At 39.0% G+C, this 21700-nt stretch overlaps 2 protein-coding genes across 3 annotated transcripts in view; one reads left to right on the forward strand and one right to left on the reverse strand.

The window, feature by feature from the left end:
• The window catches only part of LOC128999717 (cyclin-dependent kinase 11B-like), a 45815-nt gene extending 26527 nt beyond the window's left edge, over positions 1–19288 (forward strand). For both annotated transcript variants that reach the window (XM_054426362.1, XM_054426363.1), the window contains 5 exons: positions 17–161; positions 16832–17061; positions 17688–17950; positions 18574–18763; positions 19096–19288. In XM_054426362.1, the coding sequence (XP_054282337.1) occupies positions 17–161; positions 16832–17061; positions 17688–17950; positions 18574–18763; positions 19096–19185 (918 nt within the window). In that variant the 3' untranslated portion in view covers positions 19186–19288. The remainder of the gene's footprint in view (positions 1–16; positions 162–16831; positions 17062–17687; positions 17951–18573; positions 18764–19095) is intronic.
• Positions 19289–20206: 918 nt separating this feature from the next.
• LOC129001854 (protein phosphatase inhibitor 2-like) lies at positions 20207–21645 on the reverse strand. The gene is made up of 2 exons (XM_054429310.1): positions 21570–21645; positions 20207–20771 (listed from the first exon to the last, which is right to left on the reverse strand). The coding sequence occupies exon 2, from the start codon at positions 20742–20744 to the stop codon at positions 20280–20282; it is 465 nt and encodes a 154-aa protein (XP_054285285.1). The 5' UTR covers positions 20745–20771; positions 21570–21645; the 3' UTR covers positions 20207–20279.
• Positions 21646–21700: the final 55 nt, after the last annotated feature.

Here is a 21700-nt window from a genome sequence, read left to right on the forward strand (position 1 = left end):
TAGGATGATGTTTCAGGCGCAACACCCGAACATTGTCACTGTCCGCGAGATTGTGGTTGGTAGCAACATGGACAAGATATTCATCGTCATGGACTATGTGGAACATGATCTCAAATCACTAATGGAAACTATGAAGCACAAAAAACAAGTTTTCTTGCCTGGTAAGTATTTCACTTTTGTTGTGAAATCGAGATCAGGTAATAATAACCAGATAATATACAGTAGTGTGGGTAATCAGGCTTGTTCTAGCGTTTGAAGTTCCATAAAGCTGTAAATTATAATCTATTGTTACAGCACGATCGCCAATTACTCACTTTTTTCCTCACGGGGATAAAATCATGTCCTGTCCCAAAAATCGGGAACGAAATAAAAATCCTGTACCTTCCCATCCCAAACTCAAATTACAATCCTGTATTTAAAACACCATCCCTGATTTAAAACACAATAATTAACACTTATGAGTAGTAGTCATTTTGTACGTTCTAGGACAGAGGAGGGAGGAGTGTAGACCACGTGGGTTGAGGTAGGTAACCTCACTTTGCCTAACCTAACCTAACCTTACAGGCAGAGACTGATCCTCTGATTTGGACGACTTTACAGAAACGACAACAACTTTTGAATCTCATTTTATATAGGACCACCAATAGGTTCTCAACTGCACAAAAATGGCGCCGATTGCATCATTCGGTGCTCATGTTTTCACTAGAGGATTTGTATGAAGATGCAGTATTTCGATCTCAATGTATACTGACACGCCATTTGAAACTCACGTTCTAGGACAGAGGAGGGAGGAGTGTAGACCACGTGGGTTGAGGTAGGTCGGGAAGGGAGGTGTGTCCATGACGTCACATGTAAACAGAGGATGATCTTACAGACAGAGACTGATCCTCTGATTTGGATGACAATTTTTTTTTGTGTAGATATAAAGAACGTTAAATCAGTTCTCATTTGGTATACTTGTCGTATAATAGGATCTCACGGCTGAGATCGAAAACGACAATAGCTTTTGAATCTCATTTTATATAGGACCACCAATAGGTTCTCAACTGCACAAAAATGACGCCGATTGCAACGTTAAATCAGTTCTCATTTGGTATACTTGTCGTATAATAGGATCTCACGGTTGAGATCGAAAACGACAACAGCTTTTGAATCTCATTTTATATAGGACCACCAATAGGTTCTCAACTGCACAAAAATGGCGTCGATTGCATCATTCGGTGCTCATGTTTTCACTAGAGGATTTGTATGAAGATGTAGTATTTCGATCTCAATGTATACTGACACGCCATTTGAAACTCATTGTTTTCATGTTGATTTTTACGTGTCTTCTGAGTGACTCAGCACGTGGTTCCGACCACGCCAATCCTTCGGAGGCGAAAAAATATTTTTTTGTGTTTTTCAGTTATTTTGCGTATTTTATTTCTGTTATATTAGTTTATTGTTGTAAACTCGATCTGACCATGGCTTTTGGGTATCAAAGCAAGTTTTTCATTGACACCGTTGTTGTAGTTTCTAATCATGACGTCTGTCAAAACGTTGTTGTACCTGCATGGGAGATACAATTTTCTTAGATTGCCACAAGGGTCTTCTTCGACAGTAGCAGTTACCGAGGGACCGTATCTCGTCACGACTCGCTGCAACTCCACTATTCTGTAGGGATGCTCATGTCGCAGCTCTTCGATTTTAGTGTATTTGGGTGCTTGGCACGCGTTAAGTAAATCTACCAATTGTGCCATGTCTCTCACTTATATAAATGTGCAGTTACATCACCTTGATTATGTTCCTTGATATGTCGTAGGCAAACGCGTTTTCAGAGACTACGATGACGTATGCGGTAGTGCCTGAATCGGCTGATGGTGATGCGATTGCGTTTGTGAAATCGAATTCTATTTGAATGTCACTTCTAGAACGGTCTGTATTCATCGGATGAAGATGTGTGTCGACAACACACAGTGGGTAGTGTGAAATAAACTCGCTTGGGTCAATGATCATTGAGCTGTCATCGAAATTCACCTTACGATATCTCATGAATTGCTCGTAAATCACTCTCCAACGTCCCTCAAGGATTGCAGCGTTTTGCAGTTCTTGAGGGTAACGTTGACCATTTATTTTAACTGCAAAGTTCTTTATATTTTCGCTGTCAAATTGCGCTGGGTTCTTTTTCTGATCATTCGTGCGGTTAGTTTGAAAGCACATGATTACGAATCTAGGGTTGTATACGTTTCTATAAACGTTTGTAATGTCGAATGTGTACGTAGATCCGAACACGCCCTTTTTGTCAATACATTGCCACTGATAATAGTTGTAGATCAACTCATCTTTTTCACTAAGTTTTGTTAGACCGTCGATTAGTTGGATTTTGCTAGTTGACGTATATTCCACTATGGGAACTCTGAGAACGAAGGAAGTGATTTTCACTTTGCCATCCTCAGGTTCGGTAGCTGCGGCACCGGTTCCTTTCCAATGGTATAGAGCGTCGTTATCTTCAGCTCTTGTGAATACAATCTCGAATCCGCCTTTGTACATGGGGTATCGCATGTGGTCAAAGAACCCTAACCCGAGATGCGCTAAGGTTCCAATCGCTTCGAACTTGCCACCACCAAGCGAGTATCTTGATGCGAACCCACAGTTTTGCAAAGCGGGTTTCATCGATTGAGGATAGTTTAGAATACTTTTGATAGTGCTTGTAATTCCCGGATGATCGACTACATCGATTGTTGTGTTGTGTTTTTTCAGTTCGATTCTTGTAAAGAGGTATGGTATGAAATTGTCAATCAGGGCTATAGTGGCAGTCGCATCATATGTTTTACCATCGGATTTTTTTACTACCTCGCCGCAGATGTGATATTGAATTGCCGAGTCGTAAAACGTGTCTCCGTGATCGAGTTTGAAGATTGTGTAATTGTTTGGTGTGTTGAAATTCAACTCGGATATCGGCATAACAGCTCGGTACTCGCTTTTCACCACTCCGGTGGAGAAACGTTCGTACAGTGCTTCCATTGTCTACAATAACTTAATAACACACAAGAAAAAAAAGTATAAGCTAATTATTTTTATTTATTTTTTTAACTACATGTTATATATAGACTTACTCATCGAACTCCTCTTCCATGTAAGCTTTGTGATCATCCAAAAACTGTTGTGAAACGATCTGGAATTTTTTAATGTATTCCCAATCGACTTTGTTTGCGTAGTCGTGTATGAACGACTCGGAAAGTATTTGGTGCTTGCTGACAGCAAACCACGCATGCTCAAAGTTTGGTGCCATCTCACGAAGAAAGCTCTCACTGAATTTTTGCCTCTTCAGAATAGGACCCCAGTCAACACGATGAAAGTAAATACGTAGCATATCGATGGAGAAATCATAGTGAATTGACAACAGGTCCCAGTTGAGGTACCTATCGAACTTCATAACGAGCTCGTCGGTGAGTACACCGTTCGGTGCCTTCGATTCGCGGGACAAGATTTGCCAAGCGTTGTCCATGCTGCTCACTTATATATACCCATTTTTTCTACAGGGATATGAACACGCGGATGTACCTAAACCCATCCCTAGTTTACGTTTCAACCACATCGCACCCGTGGTCGCGAGGGCTACGCTCCTCTCGTTAAGGTCCGCGTCGCTAGACGTCACTCTATCCCACGCCGCTTTCTGTAACGCTTTATCTGCGACCCATCTGTCTTCGGGCTTCCGGTGGTCTCTGTACCATATGTCGTGCTGTTTACACGCATCGTCTAAAGGGTTCACACCCTTGTCACCACGACCTAATCGTTCAGCGAGCTTCGTGCCTGGACCGCAGAAGTTGTACGTATCGAATTTCCAGTTACGCGGGGCGTGTAGTTCTACAGGTAATTTGTTGATGATGTCGTTCAACAATCCCGAGCCTTCTATCGCGCGTTCAGGCAAGGCTGACAAACATCGTACTACGTATTTGACCCCGTTCGGTTGGTCAATCAGTTCTTGCATACGGTCGGATATGAATTTAACAACAGATAGTTTTTCGTTGTGAAAGTTGTTGTTGCCTGCAACCTCCTCTGCGTAAATAAAATTCAGACGGTTGATGAGCTCGTTGAGGTCTTTGATGTAGCGATATTCAACCGGACCGTCATGGTAGCGTTTTAAACCGGATCCCGTCAATAGATCCCTCTCCATATCTTGTTCAATCGGATCGGTCGGTTTGATAACTTCGTCCCAAATAGGTTTTATCATTTTCCGCCATTTTTGTCCTGAACTAGATTTTGGACGTCGTGTAGTAGGGTCATTTTTCTGGAAGATAGAGTTTGTCATCAAAAGCATATCTTTATATGTCTGCCAATCGTTTGATGTGTATTCATTAGACTGCACAAACCCTTTCTTCGTTAAAAGTTTCCAAAGTCCTTCAGTACCTTTAAATCGTTTGTTGTTTACAATAATATCATCATAATCAAACCCAATCGGTTCAGAACCGATTTTTAGTTGCTCATCTATCTCATCGAAATAAATGCCGAATTGAGAGTCACTAGCTCGTGGTAGATATTTAGCTCCGACCACTCCGAGATTAACGACCTTGGTATCCATCAACTGTTTTATTGATTGATCCGCAACTACTTCCATTTTTTCATCTTCATCATCATCGTATTGAGTGGAACCGATATAACCAACTCGGTCTGGTGTACTAGAGACTGATGGTCTAAAGTTGCGTTTCATTAGCTGGTTGTATTTTTGTTTTTTCAGCATTTCTTTTGTTTTTTTCTCCAGTACCTCATCCTTTTCTTTTTTCTCTTTAATCGCTTTGGTGATAGCCTCGTACTTTTTCTCCCTTACACGTTGTTCCTCCATTTCCCTAACATGTATTTCTCCGAACTGGTTTTGCAGAGTGGTTTGCAGTTGCTCCAGTTGTCTAGCTTTTTCAACTGTCAGAGGTTCTTCTCGCGTTTTACTTGTTACTCGTGTTGGGGGTTTTGTGATGTCTTGTATTGCATGTGTATTGGGATGGGAGTTTGTAATCTCCTCCAGTTTCTTAGCTCGTTCTTTCTTTTCCTCCTGTTCCGCTGTCCGAAATTTTTTGACGAGATTCTTTTCTAGAGTCTCAAGTCGCTTAGCTTCTTTTGTATCCATTGTGCACTTAGTAACACATAAACACGACGTAAGATTCACATCGTTATTCCAACATGTACATGTGAAACGTTTATTGATTGTAGAAACGCTCTTTACATAAATATAACGTTTATTTAGTGTAGAAACGCTTTTGATAAAAATATAACGTTTATTTAACACAGAAACGCTCTTTAATTTGAAATATCGTTTTTTAGCATAAACACTATCATTTAGTGTAAATACGCTCTTACGTATAAAATATCGTTAATGTAACAAAATACACGTATTTGATGCATAAATGTTTTTATTAGGGATATAGCGTTTCCTTAAACATACATCTATATTTACCTAGATGCATTTTTTTAGTAGTGTCTATTGACATAAAACCGTGAGGTTCCGCCCAACACTTTTTACACATGCCTACAAACTCTTGGTATATCATATCGGATCCAACGAAGTCGTTGTATATCTTTTGTGTATAGTGTTTGTTTTGTGTGAATATGCACAAAAGATTAACGTTATTCCTTATTACTTGCATGTCTACCCGTCCGTAGCTCTGACTTAAATAAATGCAAGATATCTGTTTATGACGCCCTCGTATGAAATAGTCTTTTATTTTTGTTTGTTCTTCTAAAAGACAATCGTCAAACACCACCAAAGAATTGGACTTACATTCGTCTAGAGGTATCAAGTCACTGCAGTTTGAGTAAAAGTATGCAATAGTTGTGCCGAGTGCGTGCTCTACTTTTTCATAGTGTTTACGTAGCTGTGTGTATGCTGGCTGATCAATGGATCGGCTGAATACATAAAGGTTTTTGAACTTTACACCCTTTACGTTATAGATAAAATTGAGCAATAGGTTTGTTTTTCCACACCCTGATGAACCGACTATAAGACATCTTAATGGGTGTGGTAATAGATTATTTATGGATCCTTCTTCGATGCAGTACACATTGATATCCATTTTAGGACTTATATAAATCTAAAACTATTACACATTCAACGTTTTCGTTTTGAAGCAAGCGATTGTTTTGATCTCGGAGAGTGATGTCGATTCGGTTGATCGTTTGTAAACCATTCCTCAGAGGAACGTACAACTTCTCCGTTGGCACTTCATATATCTTGTAGCCATGTGCTACATTCAGGAAGAACGTGTACAACAGTTCTGCTTCCACATGTTTGTGTCTGTGCTCATCGTGGCTGATGTAACTGTGCTCTACGATGTTGCAGTGTACCTCTATGGCGTCCACAGCCCTGAAATTGGGTGCGTTTGGCGCAGTCAGTAATGTATTGACATCGTAAAACGATTTCTGTTCGGTTAATGGTTTCTCTCCTGGACTTGAGAATCCGAGGAATGAAGCCGCCTTTTCGTCGAGATAAAATTTCAATGGACTTGTTATTGCGATACGATTGTTTTCTCTTTTGATTGAAAATTGGTTGGTAGGTACGTTAAGTTTCAATGCAGTAATATATTCGTTGATTTTTTCATTTAGTTTTTCAATAGTCCAATATCCCTTTGAGATCGTAAATGGCGTCGAGATCAGATAAATATCGCTGTCCCAAAAATATATGTTACCCGGTTCTAACACGTTGTTTATGTAGTTCTCCGACATAAAGCTAACTAGAGCTAGTCGGCACTTGCTACCATCACTGAGGCGGATAGGGTGCTCTGGATGGAATGTCATTTGGCATCCTTTGCCCCGGATTTTCACTAGCGGCATCTTTGTCACTTATATCATTACCATTTTGTGCTCTCTTTAAATTTATAATGTCATCGTGTATATTACCCAATATCGTGTTAAGGTTTGTCTGGAATATAATCAGTTTTTCATTTAACTCGTTTAGTTCTTTCCTTACAATCACGTCATAAAGATCTTTTGATCTGCTGACTTTTCCTATTCTTCGATGTCCGTTTAAATTCACCACCTCAGGGTTCGAAACATCGAATGTTTTTGTTAGTCTATCCACCGTTGATTTTACAGTATCTAATTGATATTTGTTTACAACATCATGTTTATCAATTGCATTGGAGACGCTAACCAAACGTTTGCTTTTAAAACCAATGAAATTATCCTTGATGTTCATCGTAGATTCTATTTTACCAAGTCTAGTGTTTAATGCTACATGGCTCGAATCGTCGTTAGGTGTTCTCATCATTTTCTTCATTTCCGAAAGACCTGATTTGACAAGATCCCTAATTTCAGACTTTGTTTGTGATTCGATTTGTAGACGAATTGAGCTTTGGTAGTCCACCTCGTCCCCGAATCTATTGAACATGAATCTTCCGCTGCCACCACCAACTCCATACGTATTTATCATCCCGTATAGCTCTTATGATATCATCCCAAGGCTCATCACTAGAGTTTCGTCGTAAAACCTCCAAACACAAATGACCACAGATAGGTGGATCATTATACTCTTGAACAGCAATGTCATTATAGAAGAGATCGTTTGAACCTAAATAGTCTATTAGTTCTAGTGGTGGGGGTGCGTTTCCAAACGAATCGAAATAGAACTTTTTGTTTTTGTCTTTAACATAACAAGTCCAATGGGTTCCAGAAGAATCGATATTACCCAGATTCAAGATTCCACATTCAAACTCCATAGGGGCTTCGGGTAATATCTGTCTCATAAACACTCCTCGAAAGCCACGGATGCCTAATTGGTTAGCATAAAGCTCTATTTCTCCCAGTGACATAGGTTCAAACAACTTTACGGGTTTTTTAAAAGAGAGTCCAGCTTGTTGTTGATGCATCGCTTAAGACCGGCTCCCTTGGGGTCTTTTTCAATTATTGAATCTAGCTCGTTATCGATCAGGTTTTTCAACCACGGCACGAATCGGTTCTTGAGAATCGGTGCCACCTGATGTCGTATCAATGGAGATATGAAACGTTTTCCATATGGCACCTTTGATTCAACCATTTCCAACATCTCTTTCAAAAGACCACCCTCTTTGTTTTTCAAAAGCTGGTCGTAGCTCACAGCCAGACGTAGACCGGTTTTGTTCCGGATAGCTTTTTCAACAGCCTTGTGTTGTGCTTCGTTAAGCAGTATATGATCCGCTCCACGTGAGAGGCTATCATTAGTTAAACCAATTATAGCAGTTCTACGCTTCTTAAACGCGATGCGTAGCTTACGCTTCTGACCGTCGGACAAGTGAATTCTGTGTCTGTGCAGTTCACTCATTTTTAAGTGTTTCCCACTTATATAAGAGCCAATGGAAATCTACTGTATGAAATGCAAAAGGAAAACCACTTCTCAAGACAGTGGGGAGTATGTCAAAACCGTTAACAACAAATGGCGTTTAAATACGACATGCAATATTTGCGGTCAGCGTAAAGGCGCCTTCGTCAAAGTTCCTAAGCCCAGTATGGCCGCCAAGGAAGTACATAGACCAGTGATCAAGCACTTTCCTCGACGACGTATTGTTACCCTAGGTATAGACGATCTGTGGGCCGCAGATCTGGTTGTCATGAGAAAGTATGCCAGTGAGAATGATGGCTATAATTATATGTTGAATGTGATTGATACCTTTTCAAAATTCGCCTGGTCAGAGCCGTTGATGACCAAACGGGGTGCAGAAGTAGCGGAATCGTTTATGCTCATATTGAAGCGAGCAATTGACGTCAACGGTCACACCGCTCCCAGACTGTTACACACCGATAAGGGCAAAGAATTTCTTAACCGTGATTTTAAGTCAGTTTTGCAATCGTACAACATAAAAATGTATCATACTGAAAATGAGGAAAAGAGTGCAATCATTGAGAGGTTCAATCGTACGTTGAATGAAAAAATGAAGGTTATATTCGAGACTCGAAATTATTTTCGGTGGTTGGACATAGTTCAAGACTTGTTACATCAGTACAACAATAGTGTCCATCGTACAATTTGTATGAAACCTGCAGAGGTTACTAAGGCGGACGTACCTAGATTGCTTGAGAGGTTCTCCAATATTCCTCATACACCTAGAAAAATAAAATTTCAACTAGGAGACAGAGTGAGGATTGTGGCAAAAAAAGATACGTTTGCCGATAAATACAGTCGCAATTGGACTAGAGAGATATTTACCATATCCAAAGTGCAAGACACCTTTCCAATAACCTATAGAATCAAAGATAAAAGTGGTGAAGAAATAATTGGATCTTTTTATGAGAAAGAGCTACAAAAAACCTTGTGCACACCAGGGCAATAAATAACAACAGTGTAAAACACGAAAAAAATATATTTTACAGGAATAGTTTTTTTACATTTTTTTATGTACATTCAGTAGGAATTCTTCTATGTCCCCAGGGTAGCGTCCTTATTCCGTCTCGAAGAACACACCGTTTGTCGTCCTTTGGCGAAAGTGATTTCTTGAATTGTGTCATACTATAAACATCGTGCAGGTGGCTTCGGATGCTGTTGATTTGTCTGTACACATCTTCGAGAGTCTTCAAACATCTGTGATAGTCATCTATTGTGATTTCATTTTCCACCACTGATTTCTTGATTCCTTTAGCCTTTTTAGATGTTTTTATACAATTCAAACCTTCCTCTACGTCAGTGGCATACATTTTTGACTTCAGACCAACGTATTCAACCATGATCAGACCTTCCAGCTCATCTTTCATTTTTCCGAGAACCTTTTTGTTTACTCGAGGCATACCAAAAGGGTTGGCACTTTGATATGCACTCGTGTCGAACTCGTCAATCATTTCTTTCATGTCCATGTACCAGTCTTCTGTATATATGATGTAAATCAGTGAGTCGGTATCAGTATAGGCGAGTATGATCCGATCACCATATCTGCTCTTCATCACTTGATAGTGGAAACGGTATATAAGGGTTTTCGATATATCTAGAATAGCCGCCCCCACGTAAATCGGTTTGTTGAAAAGAAGTGATGTTTTGGTCATGTGCACAGCTGCAAGATGGTCCGTAAATATTTTCCTACTCTTGAATGTAGGTTTGGCAATGAATTTATCCGCCTGTCGTTCGTCGGTTACCAGACGAACGTCCACTCTATTCCGAAGGTTTTCCATAGTTTTCCCAAATACCGCGTTATTCATAAGCTTGTAGAAGTCAATTTCGAATTTATTTTTTGCTTTGGTCCTCATGTTAGTGTTTAAATCGATGTATGGTTTCATCCACGGTTTTTGAGAAAACTCAAGAACCCGATGTATATTTTTTAGTTTCATTCCGAGGTTGAGATACTGTTTTAAATTTCTGTAGTGTACAACGTATCTAGATCGGTCGTACAAAGTGGTGACCAGTTTGGATATTTTTGACCCAGGTGGAATCATGTGGTGAGGTGCGAGTGGAAAGTCTGCATGGTGGTCATGAATTTCTTCGGGATACTCGAGGTCAACTTCGAGAATGTAGCCGGTGGCCGCGTCATCACTGATGTCTAAAACATTTATTTCAGTATCTTTTCGCCATCTAAAGTCACCGAATGGCATTGCCTGCGACATAGCCCAAGCATATAGGTTATTCGCATCTAAGTACACCAGGTAGCTAGGTTCTTTGTTCTCATCGAAGCCTTGACTCATGTACTTGTTGTTGGCTCGAGCTTGTCTCAAGCAACACTGCGAAACACCTCCACGAATTCCTTTTTCAACCATTAGAATCATATCGAGGTCGGTTAGTAACTGGAGCTCTACATCAGTGAAGTCAAAGTCAAAGTCAAAGTCATCTTTATTGTCACAAAACGTTTTTTTTTTTTATGCTCTGGCACAGCCAGACAAAACAGGTGACATTGTCAAACTATACTAAAATAAACTAGCTTATATTGGTAAAAATAAATACATAGTAGGTAACAAAACAAACAATTCACATTGATTTATCTTCAAGAAATTGACCAATACTATAATAATTCTTTTCCAATAAAAATTCAAAAATTTTTTGAAGTTTCAGCATCGCCGACCAGGCTAATCCGGGAGCTGTGAAGTACCATGCTGGATCGAGACTATATAAGTCATAAGTCGTTTATTCAGCAAAATTAACATAAAATGCATTAGCTACGTCAACAAAACAAAATAAAATACAATACTTACATAACAAAAAAACTCTCTTGTATAAATTAAAACTGTCAACTATGCTACTATATTTACCCCACCAGTTCTAGGGCAAAGAAATTCACGAACGCTGCAGAAGGCATTATCCAGCAAAAAATTCTTTAGTTTTTTCTGAAATCTATTTAAATCCTGTTCGGTCTTTAAGGAAGGAGGAAGGTTATTGAAAAGCTTGACGGCATTGTATTGAAAGTTTTTTTGGAAGAAGGAAGTTGAGTGCTTAGGAATTGCAAGGTCGGAAGAATTACGAAGTGGATATCTATTGTTGATCTGTGAACAAAAAGAAGATATATTTTTTCTGGTGAAGGATAGTGTTTCAAAAATGTATATGGATGGGAAGGTTAGAATTCGGAATTTTTGGAAAATGTCTTTGCAGGATTGTCGTTTAGGTAGGGAAAATATGATGCGGATGGCTTTCAATTGTTGTCGGAAAAGAAACTTCGTCTTTTCACTTTCACTACCCCAGACAGGGACAGCATAGGATAAATATGGATATACAAGACCATAATAAGCAGACAGGAGGACTTCTGAATTTACTGTTTGGCTAAGCATACGTAGCATGGAAATACCAACTGATATTTTTGTTGTGACATGTTTGATATGTTTGTGGTAGTTAAGATTTTCATCAAGGACCACACCAAGGAACTTAACCTCTTGACAGGGATGGATCTCATTTTCACCCAACAGTAAGCTAAATGTTCCTTGTTTTTTGTTTGTTTGATGATTTGAAATGCTAAATTGGAGAAGTTGGGTTTTTTTTGCATTTATGACAAGATGATTATCCTCACACCATTGGAGCAGGCTATTAGATTCAAGAAAAATCGATTGCTCAAGTGTTTCTGTAGAATGACTGGATACAGTAAGAGATGTATCATCGGCAAACAGACAAATGTTTGCCTTGTTTGCGCAAGTTGGCAAGTTGTTTATAAATAGAAGGAATAAGGTCGGTCCGAGGACGGAACCCTGGGGCACACCTCTCGTGACTGAGGCGTCAGCAGAACGATGATACTTTAGAAGACCTGTTTCATCGATGGCAGGGATTGCTACATACTGCTTTCTTCCTTTAAGGAATGATGTAAACCAATCAAGAGCAATGCCTCTAATGCCAGCATCATGCATTTTTCCCAGAAGTAGACCATGGTCAACTAAGTCAAAAGCACGACTCAAGTCAATGAACATGCCAGCCACAGACTGTCCCGAATCAATGTCTTTGACTACTTTATTTATGAGGCTGAGTATGGCCTTTGTTGTGGAACTGTTCTTTACAAAGCCGTACTGTTTTCCAACTAATATATTGTGTTTCTCTAGGAAATCGCACAGCCTACTAATTACTGCTTTCTCAAAAACCTTCGAGAACGTCGAAACTAGACTTACAGGCCTGTAGTTATGGCAAGAACTTCTATCTCCGCTCTTAAAGATTGGCCTTACCAAAGACAATTTTAGCTGGCTAGGAAACTTTCCCTCGGCAAACGAGCTATTTATTATGTGACTTAACGGTGTTGAAATTAAGTCTGAGATTGACTTGATTAGTTTTGGTGATATCCCATCTACTCCAGCAGACCTTTTACTCTTAAGGCTTTGTATAATTTTTATTATTTCATCTGGATTAATTGGTCTTAGGAAAAAAGAGCTTGTATTTCTATCTATACTATTGTTTTGGACGTTGTTTGTGACACATAACGGACTTCCAACCGTTTTAATACACGTTTGTTTGAAGGCAAACGTCTCTGAAGTTGTCCATAACATCTGCCAACTGGAGGACGTCAATCTTGTTGTAAAACAATGTGTACTCTCTCATATCTTTGATGTTGAACTCATTCCAAACCTTTTGAGCATGCTCATAATCTGATTCTGATACATCACACTTATTTAATTTGTTTTTGAAATCATGAAGTTCCGGCAGAGTTGTCATATCATATTTTGTTATGTTATCCATAAAGTCATAGGGATAAACTCCTTTTCTTGTTACCAACTCTATCTGTGATGATCTGACAAATCTCTTTGTATGCTCCAACTGATCTGTAGTTAAATTGTTAATGAATTGGTCTAAACTTGCACTTAAAAACTTAAAAGAGTCCAAGAATCTCAGTTCCAACCCTCCCCTAACTTGAACGGTGAATGATATATATCGCTCATCATTTTGGGGAATCACTTTGAGTTTCTCACCTTGTCGTCCTATTTCTTTGATGAACTGATGTATGTCATAGCCAGAAAGGTTGTGCAAGAAAACAGGAATAAATTTGGGCTTAGTAAACAATAAGTTACATTTGGAATGGGCAGGGCCTCGATACAAACCGGTGAGGTGGTCGTGATCCCTCACTTTGTCGGTTTCATTGAGAGGTTCCTGGCAGATGTGACAGGTTACCGCTTCTTTATGTCTACGTATCTCTTCTTCCTCCAGTGGTTTCATTGGAATGATCTTTTCGTAGATTTGTTTTATCTCTACGGCCTCCTTTTTCAACACCTCGACAAACTTTCGTCCAGCATCTTCCCCGAAATATGTCGTTGGAGGCTTTTCACTGCCAGAGATATAGTAACAGAAACTTATAGCTTCGTGTTTCTGATAGCTGTATGTGTACGATCTCTTAGCACCGTTTTCATCAACTCCCGATGGTTCACAAGTAGAAATCGGGAGGAGCATGCTCTCCAGATCAGCATAAATGACATAAGGAACTTTCATTGATTTATTGTGTTCCGTAAATCTTATTTTGTCATTTTTTCCAGCGGTAGGGAGCTTTATTTTTAAGGGATCATGTCTAGAGCAGTCCTCCATATGTGTCTTCAAATTGTCTTCGTTATGAAAGTGCTGAAGACAACGTCTGCATATATAGCATTTTCTATTATGTTTTGTAGCTTGACTGTGAACTAAACGAGATAGGTTTTTGATTAGACAGTAGTGTGAGTTCGTTCCATCTTTAACCAACAACAGGTCTACATGCACGGGCTTTTCTTCATCTGTTACACACAAGGGAAAAACATCACTATTTTCTTCAAGACCGTATACATTGATTGATAATCCTGCACGCTTTTCAAATTTTTTTACATCAGTCAGTTTGACTGGAAAATCTATCCCATCAAATAACTCAAGAAATCCATCAACATAAGCAGTGTAGCTTTCGATCCGCTCCGGGTGTACCTTTGGAGGGTGGAGTGCTGCTAGACAACACCACATGAAACAACGCTGATCATTGTTTTTTATGTTTACAACAGCACGTTTTAAGCGATTTTTTTCTGGCAGGGCTATGTAACTAGACCCTTTCAAAGGCTTAAGTCGGTTGATATGTAAAAGAAGACATTCAATCGTTTTCATGTTCCAATTGGAGCCTTTGTGGTTAAAACTTTCCATCTCAGTCAATAGTTTTTGTTTTGCCTCATTTAACAAATCTGATAGATTAGAATCTTCGTAAATGATGATGTTTTTCGTTTTGAATTCGAAATCAGATTCGACTTTTTCCGTAATCCCTTTAGCGAACTTTGCCTTAAGGATAAGTTGGATTTTCAATGAAGTTCCCTCATCACGAACCTTTTCAATTATAAGTTTTTTGGAATCTTCGATAAAAGTTTCAACACTTTTGTAACCATTTACTTTGACATTATTGATCTCAAACGTCTTCATTCGACCTCTGAACGCCGTTTTAGATTGGATGATTTCAAGATTAGGTGGTGGCGGAGGCTTACGTGGGACTTGCACTATGATGGATGGCCGAACTATGATGGATGGCTGAACTATGACGGATGGTCGGTTTAGTTGCTGTTTTTGTATCCACGCCGCTTGGTGAGCTCCACTCCCAGTATGACGGGCCCAGTTTTTCCTAGTAATACTGAGGTGACATATATCACAGAACTTTAATGTTTTTGTATCGGCTCTCCTGACAGGTAGAACCTGCACGACATCCGAAACATCTTCTTCCTGCTCTTGAATGTCCATCATCTCACTAGCACCTTGTAGTTGTTCCGAAATATCCAACTCACTATGTTGGGCTCGACGACGCTTCGGTGATATAGGACAGGTCTCGTTATCGCTGTCGTTGTCAGTAGGAAACGACCGCTTGGTAGCACTTTGAACAACCGGTGACACATGATGTTCTCCGTCAGAGACCGAGGCAACATCCAAGCGGTGTTCTTCCCTAGCACCTTGTTGTTCCTCAATATCGTCTTTATAACATTGGAACCAACGACGCTTCGGTGGTGTAGGAAGGCTGTCGTCATCACTCTCGTTGTCACTAGGAAACGATCGCTTCGTAGCACTGACACTAGCCATCACCACAAATCCTCGTCACACTTATAAATGGTTGAAAACTTACTTTTCACGCACTACACAATTTCAAAGACTCGAAAAATAGCACCTCTCACAACCACCTCTCAGAGAAGACTGACGCAAGACCGCGGGCTGTTGCACAATCATCGAAACACATGACCATATATGGTAATGTTCTCGAACGTTCCAAGATGATCACGTGACCTATCACGTGGCATTTCCTTTTATGGTAATGTTTCTAGAACATTCCATGATCACATGATCCCAAGACAAGTGACGTCACTAAACACGGAACGACTCAACTCAGAAGACACGTAAAAATCAACATGAAAACAATGAGTTTCAAATGGCGTGTCAGTATACATTGAGATCGAAATACTACATCTTCATACAAATCCTCTAGTGAAAACGTGAGCACCGAATGATGCAATCGACGCCATTTTTGTGCAGTTGAGAACCTATTGGTGGTCCTATATAAAATGAGATTCAAAAGCTGTTGTCGTTTTCGATCTCAACCGTGAGATCCTATTATACGACAAGTATACCAAATGAGAACTGATTTAACGTTGCAATCGGCGTCATTTTTGTGCAGTTGAGAACCTATTGGTGGTCCTATATAAAATGAGATTCAAAAGCTATTGTCGTTTTCGATCTCAGCCGTGAGATCCTATTATACGACAAGTATACCAAATGAGAACTGATTTAACGTTCTTTATATCTACACAAAAAAAAATTGTCATCCAAATCAGAGGATCAGTCTCTGTCTGTAAGATCATCCTCTGTTTACATGTGACGTCATGGACACACCTCCCTTCCCGACCTACCTCAACCCACGTGGTCTACACTCCTCCCTCCTCTGTCCTAGAACGTGAGTTTCAAATGGCGTGTCAGTATACATTGAGATCGAAATACTGCATCTTCATACAAATCCTCTAGTGAAAACATGAGCACCGAATGATGCAATCGGCGCCATTTTTGTGCAGTTGAGAACCTATTGGTGGTCCTATATAAAATGAGATTCAAAAGTTGTTGTCGTTTCTGTAAAGTCGTCCAAATCAGAGGATCAGTCTCTGCCTGTAAGGTTAGGTTAGGTTAGGCAAAGTGAGGTTACCTACCTCAACCCACGTGGTCTACACTCCTCCCTCCTCTGTCCTAGAACGTACAAAATGACTACTACTCTTATGACTTATTGAGTTAAGATGAGAAATGTGTAAAACGAAATATTTTTCACAAAAGTTTTAACTATTTCCCAGGGGAGGACCCAAACCCCCCTCTTCACTGTGAGTTCTTCCCCCCCTCCCACCTTTTTGGAAAAGCTAGTTGGACGCCTATGGAATATTCATTATACATAAATCATCAAAAGCATTGACAACAGAGAGAAAGCAACCTTTTGAGTAGGTTTCTCTGTGAGTGACCATCACTAATGTAAGATGTGTTCAACAGCTGAGGTGAAGTGCCTGATGCAGCAGCTGCTGCGGGCTGTAGCTCATCTCCATGACAACTGGATACTCCACAGAGATCTGAAGGCGTCCAACCTACTGTTGAGTCACAAGGGCATCCTCAAGGTGGGCGACTTTGGTCTCGCCCGAGAGTACGGCTCCCCACTCAAAGCCTACACTCCCATCGTGGTGACACTGTGGTACCGGTCGCCGGAACTGCTGCTGTCAGCAAAGGTAAGGATTAAATACGTTGCGTTATCTTTTACTTTTGTCAATCCTTATTGTGTTTTCATTGAATAGTTTCAAGGGTTAGGATGTCTTGTCAATTCTCACGTCATGTTCTCAGTAGTGTTTGTCATCTTTAATCAAATTACCACACTTACAATACACAAGCAAAAAAATTTGTTTACTCAGAATATAAAAAATTGACCAAATAAAATTCAAGACTGCATCCTTCAAGCTTTTGCTGCATTTGGGAGATGTGATTGCACTCAATGCAAAGAGTTTTTTTTAAAAGGTTTTTTATTTATACTCCCGTATATTACCACATTCCAAACTCGCATTTACCACAGTGAAACGCGATTGATTCCAACATTCATTCTAAAAATCTCTTTTAGGTCATTGACAAAATAATGTGGGTAATATAAACATAATTTGGAAAGTTTGAATTTTTTGAAGCATCAATTACAATTATGAGTGCTTTCCCTGGAGCTATGCAGTAAATGGTCTGCAGTCCCAGACTGCCCACATTTCCTGCGTGCAGCGTCTCCTATGTAGGTGTTTCTTCACATAGTCTTGTGATTATTGAAATCTTTCTCTTCCCCCATTTCTTTACTGATGTTGTGTACAACTTTGTGTAGGAGTACTCGACGCCAGTAGACATGTGGTCGGTGGGCTGCATATTTGCAGAGTTTCTCGCCATGGAGCCTCTCTTCCCTGGCAAGTCCGAGGTGGATCAGCTGAACAAGATCTTCAAAACGCTCGGCACCCCCAACGAGCGGGTGTGGCCTGGGTATAGCAAGCTGCCGGCTGTTCAGAAGATGACGTTTGCTGAGTTCCCAAGCTCTCAGCTGCGCACTAGGTTTCCCATGCTGTCAGATGCCGGCCTCAGTTTGTTAAACAAGTGAGAAGTCAATTTGCTTTAAGTAGTGTTGGGTTGGTCTCTGCCATCTATTTATTTTTTATATTTCACTAGGTTTAAAGGTGGATTATCAGAACTTTATTTGGTATGCAGTCAACTAGAAGTGAGCAATCCTTGAGCCAAAACAAAGGTAAACAGTTTGATCTTTAGACCACATTTTTCTAAATATTAGATCTACTGGTTCACAAAAAAACATTTAGTGGAAGTAGTATTGCTGTCACAAGTAATTGTTCATCCACTGGCAGGCCGAAAGTCGACACTGTTCAATGTACTGTAAATATGTGCTAAATGAATAAAGATTGTTTGAAATGAAATGAAGTTTAGTTGGTTCAGTTGTCATTCAGACTGATCAAAGTATTGGGCAATGTGTTGAGAAATCATCTGTTTACAAACTAATTTCAGTTAACCAAACGCCACTTTGTATGACAACTGTAGTAGGCAAACAATCATTTAACTCTATGTTTTAATGACATTTCATCTATGATTTTTTGTATTATGATAATGTACTATAACTTCAACTTGTGGCATGTGTTTTTCACAGCAGTGTACTAATCAAACGTCTTTATTTTCAATTTGTGATCTCTTCTATGTTCGATTCTTTGCAGGTTTCTCACATACAACCCGGTGGAGAGGATCACCGCGGATGAGGCTCTGAAGCATGACTACTTTGCCGAGCCTCCTCTGCCCATAGACCCCGCCATGTTCCCTACGTGGCCAGCCAAGTCTGAGGTCGGACGTAAGGCCATCATAGCCTCCCCCAAGCCCCCCTCAGGGGGCCGAGACTACAAACAGTTGGTGAGTTTCAAACCATAGCCTAAAAAATTTTCTTTTCTGTCAATTCACTTCCAATTTTTTTTTTTTAACTTTGAAACTAACAGAATAGGCCTTAAATATTTTGTTCCACAATACCTACTTAATTTTTTTACCAAATCTTTGTTAAAAAAATACGATGGTATGGGAAAAGTATGCCATACCCCTCAATTCAGTGGGGGGGGGGGGGGTGGACCTCTTCTTCACAATAATCCTTCCTAAATTCTGTTATATTATGTGCTAATTGATATATTATTTTTAAATCACTAAATATATTAAAATCAATGAGCTACAATGAAATGTTTTTATTTTTCCAGGGAGACACAGATGAGGGATTCCATATGGGCAGTGTGGCGGCGGAAAGGACCAGGGCTGCATTTGGGACAGGGTTTAGTCTCAGATTCTGATAGTTGATGTGAAAATACAAATGAGAACTGACACTTTAACAAGGCCTAGATTTAAATCATAAGAAATATCTCCATTGATGCTGAATATTATATATAATTGTATATTTTATAATAAAGTAGTTTAGAATTACTATTGTATCACTCTTTAAAACCCTTTTTTATCTATTATTATCAGGGTAATTGGTCAGACAGAAAATAGTTAATAAACTGGAATAAAGATAATTTATAGGTGTAGGGAATTCAGAATAACTGCCAATAGCCCCAATTACTTAGGCTACTATGTTCCGTGTAGTCTTTCGTTAATTGTTTATTAATGTCCTTAAATGTTGTAATAAAATAGCAATCACAGAAGACCATATAAGGCGATGCTGTGATCAAGAAAAATGATCACGATTTTACTGCGATGCTGGTGTAAATAAATTTTAAAAATTACTATACACTTTTAACTGATTTGATCCAGGTTTTCCTGTTAAATCGACAACCCCGAAGTTAAAAACTCATTAAATTAGGAACGTCTAATGCAGACTATAGACACACATGAGAAACGTTGTTATAATCTCTGGTCCCAAATGTTTCCCACAAAAGGAGTCGTTTCAGTACCGCCCACTTACTCTGGTTAAACCAATGTGGTGAAAAAATTGTCCAGTTTAAGAGATGTCACTTCTTCCGAATATAGAGTGTCCGGATAAGAGGTAGTCTACTGTAGGCTACTATGATAGAAAATGTGACTTTGCAATACACAATTCTTTGAACACGTTTAAAAGAATTTCTGTTTCCTCCATGAATTATATCATTTTACTAAGGGTATTTTACTCTTTAGAAAACAATCTGGAGAATACAAAAATAAAAAATAAACAGTCTCTTCCTACATTTGCTCATATTTTATTGATATTGTTAGCGTATTAGAATACAGGACAAATGTACAAGTAAATTCGTTTAAATTAATGATTGTAAATTTGTAAATGTTAATTTAACTTCTTTAAAATGGCTTCAACAATAAGACTAGATAATAACTCAAAACTGATTTATTGAGCAAGACATTGTAAGATTTCTGTTCAGCACTTTCTTCTTTAAACATTCTTAGTTCCACCAAACTATTTCTTGTTGCCTTTTTGTTTACTTGTTTTGTTGTTATTTGATTCTTCGTTGTCATCATCACTTTCATCATCTAGTAGTTGAGATTGTCTCTTTTTTAACTCATGATACTCTGAATAATGTTCTTTTCTTTTCTCCTTAAACGACTTTTGCTGTTGTTCTTCCTGAGACTCCCTGTTTCTGGAAGTTTCTGCTTCTAGTTTAGCCGCTAATTCCCGTGGATCAACTCCTTTTCCATCCTCTGGTCGTATCTTCTCGTAAGGTGTTTTGGACTCGTCTATCTTCATGTGGCCGTAGGTCTTATCCGCAGGGTGTAAGGTTGCCTCCACATTCGCTTCATCCCAATTAACGCTTTTTTTAGAACCAGACGGTTCGTCTTTCTTGTCTTTTTCTCTCTTTTCTTGTAGGTTCTTTTTGTTCTTTTCTTTACCATCCTTGTTCGTTGGATTTTTTTTATCACTCATAGTAGGCTATACTATAATGCATCAATCCTGCATCAGAAAAGAACAAGTTTAAGGGATTCCAATATTGCAGATGATAGGGAAGAAATTAGATGTTTAATGGACTTAAATTCATTTCAAGTTCCAACCTACTATCCTCAGTTAGTAACTCTTAAGATGTATGACACACTAAAATTTGTTTATTTTTCTAAAAAGTAAAAAGGTATACCAAATGAAGGTTGCAGAATTTGTCAACAATTATTATCAATTCTTTAAAATAGGACACACTTGCTGGGTGCATTAAGGTAGTGGAATGGGGCTTGATAAAGGGGTGTTAGGTTGCATGACACTCCTAAACTTGAAAGAACAAAGTAGGTAGGTAGGTAAAAGAATCTGTTGATTGTTTAATGAATAATTTTAAATGAGATTTTTATGCATACAAGCACATATTTATGATTTACATGACCCACACAGCAAGATTAAACGCCCGACCAACATATAAATTATTTTAGGAGTACAATCCCATTTTAGAGTGCATATCGCATTGGGTAATGTGATTCAGGAATTCATACCATACACATTCTGGCATAGGTCTAAAAATGATCTGATGCAGATCTACTAAAGTAGCTAAATTATAAATGGCTTACTCGTTTTAATATTTACTAGAGTTTTAAAAGTAAATAGTAAAACACTAAAACTCTTTTGTTACCTACTCACATAATTACCCTATGAAGTTATCTTGTCAATTTATTCAAGTGATTTAGGGGAGTTCTGTATACATTTTCTATATTCTGAGGAATGGAGAATAAGTGTAGTATATTTAAGGTATTGTTTTAATGACTTCCTTACCATTTACCAGCTCTAAAGTAGTTGTTCAATTTTCATACATCCCAAAATGCCTATCTTGGTTATAAAAAAACCAAACATACTTTGTTTTCACAACTTGTTTTTGTTTTCATTATTTCAATTCACTTACTTGC

Source organism: Macrosteles quadrilineatus, unplaced genomic scaffold (genome assembly GCF_028750875.1).
Source record: "Macrosteles quadrilineatus isolate MER2022 unplaced genomic scaffold, UCM_ALF_1.0 Scaffold_8__2_contigs__length_117827958, whole genome shotgun sequence".
Classification (NCBI taxonomy): Eukaryota; Metazoa; Arthropoda; class Insecta; order Hemiptera; family Cicadellidae; genus Macrosteles; species Macrosteles quadrilineatus.

Excerpts from the sequence above, each read along its gene's own strand:
- LOC129001854 (XM_054429310.1), bottom strand. The coding sequence starts at position 20,744 with ATGAGTGATAAAAAAAATCCAACGAACAAGGATGGTAAAGAAAAGAAC.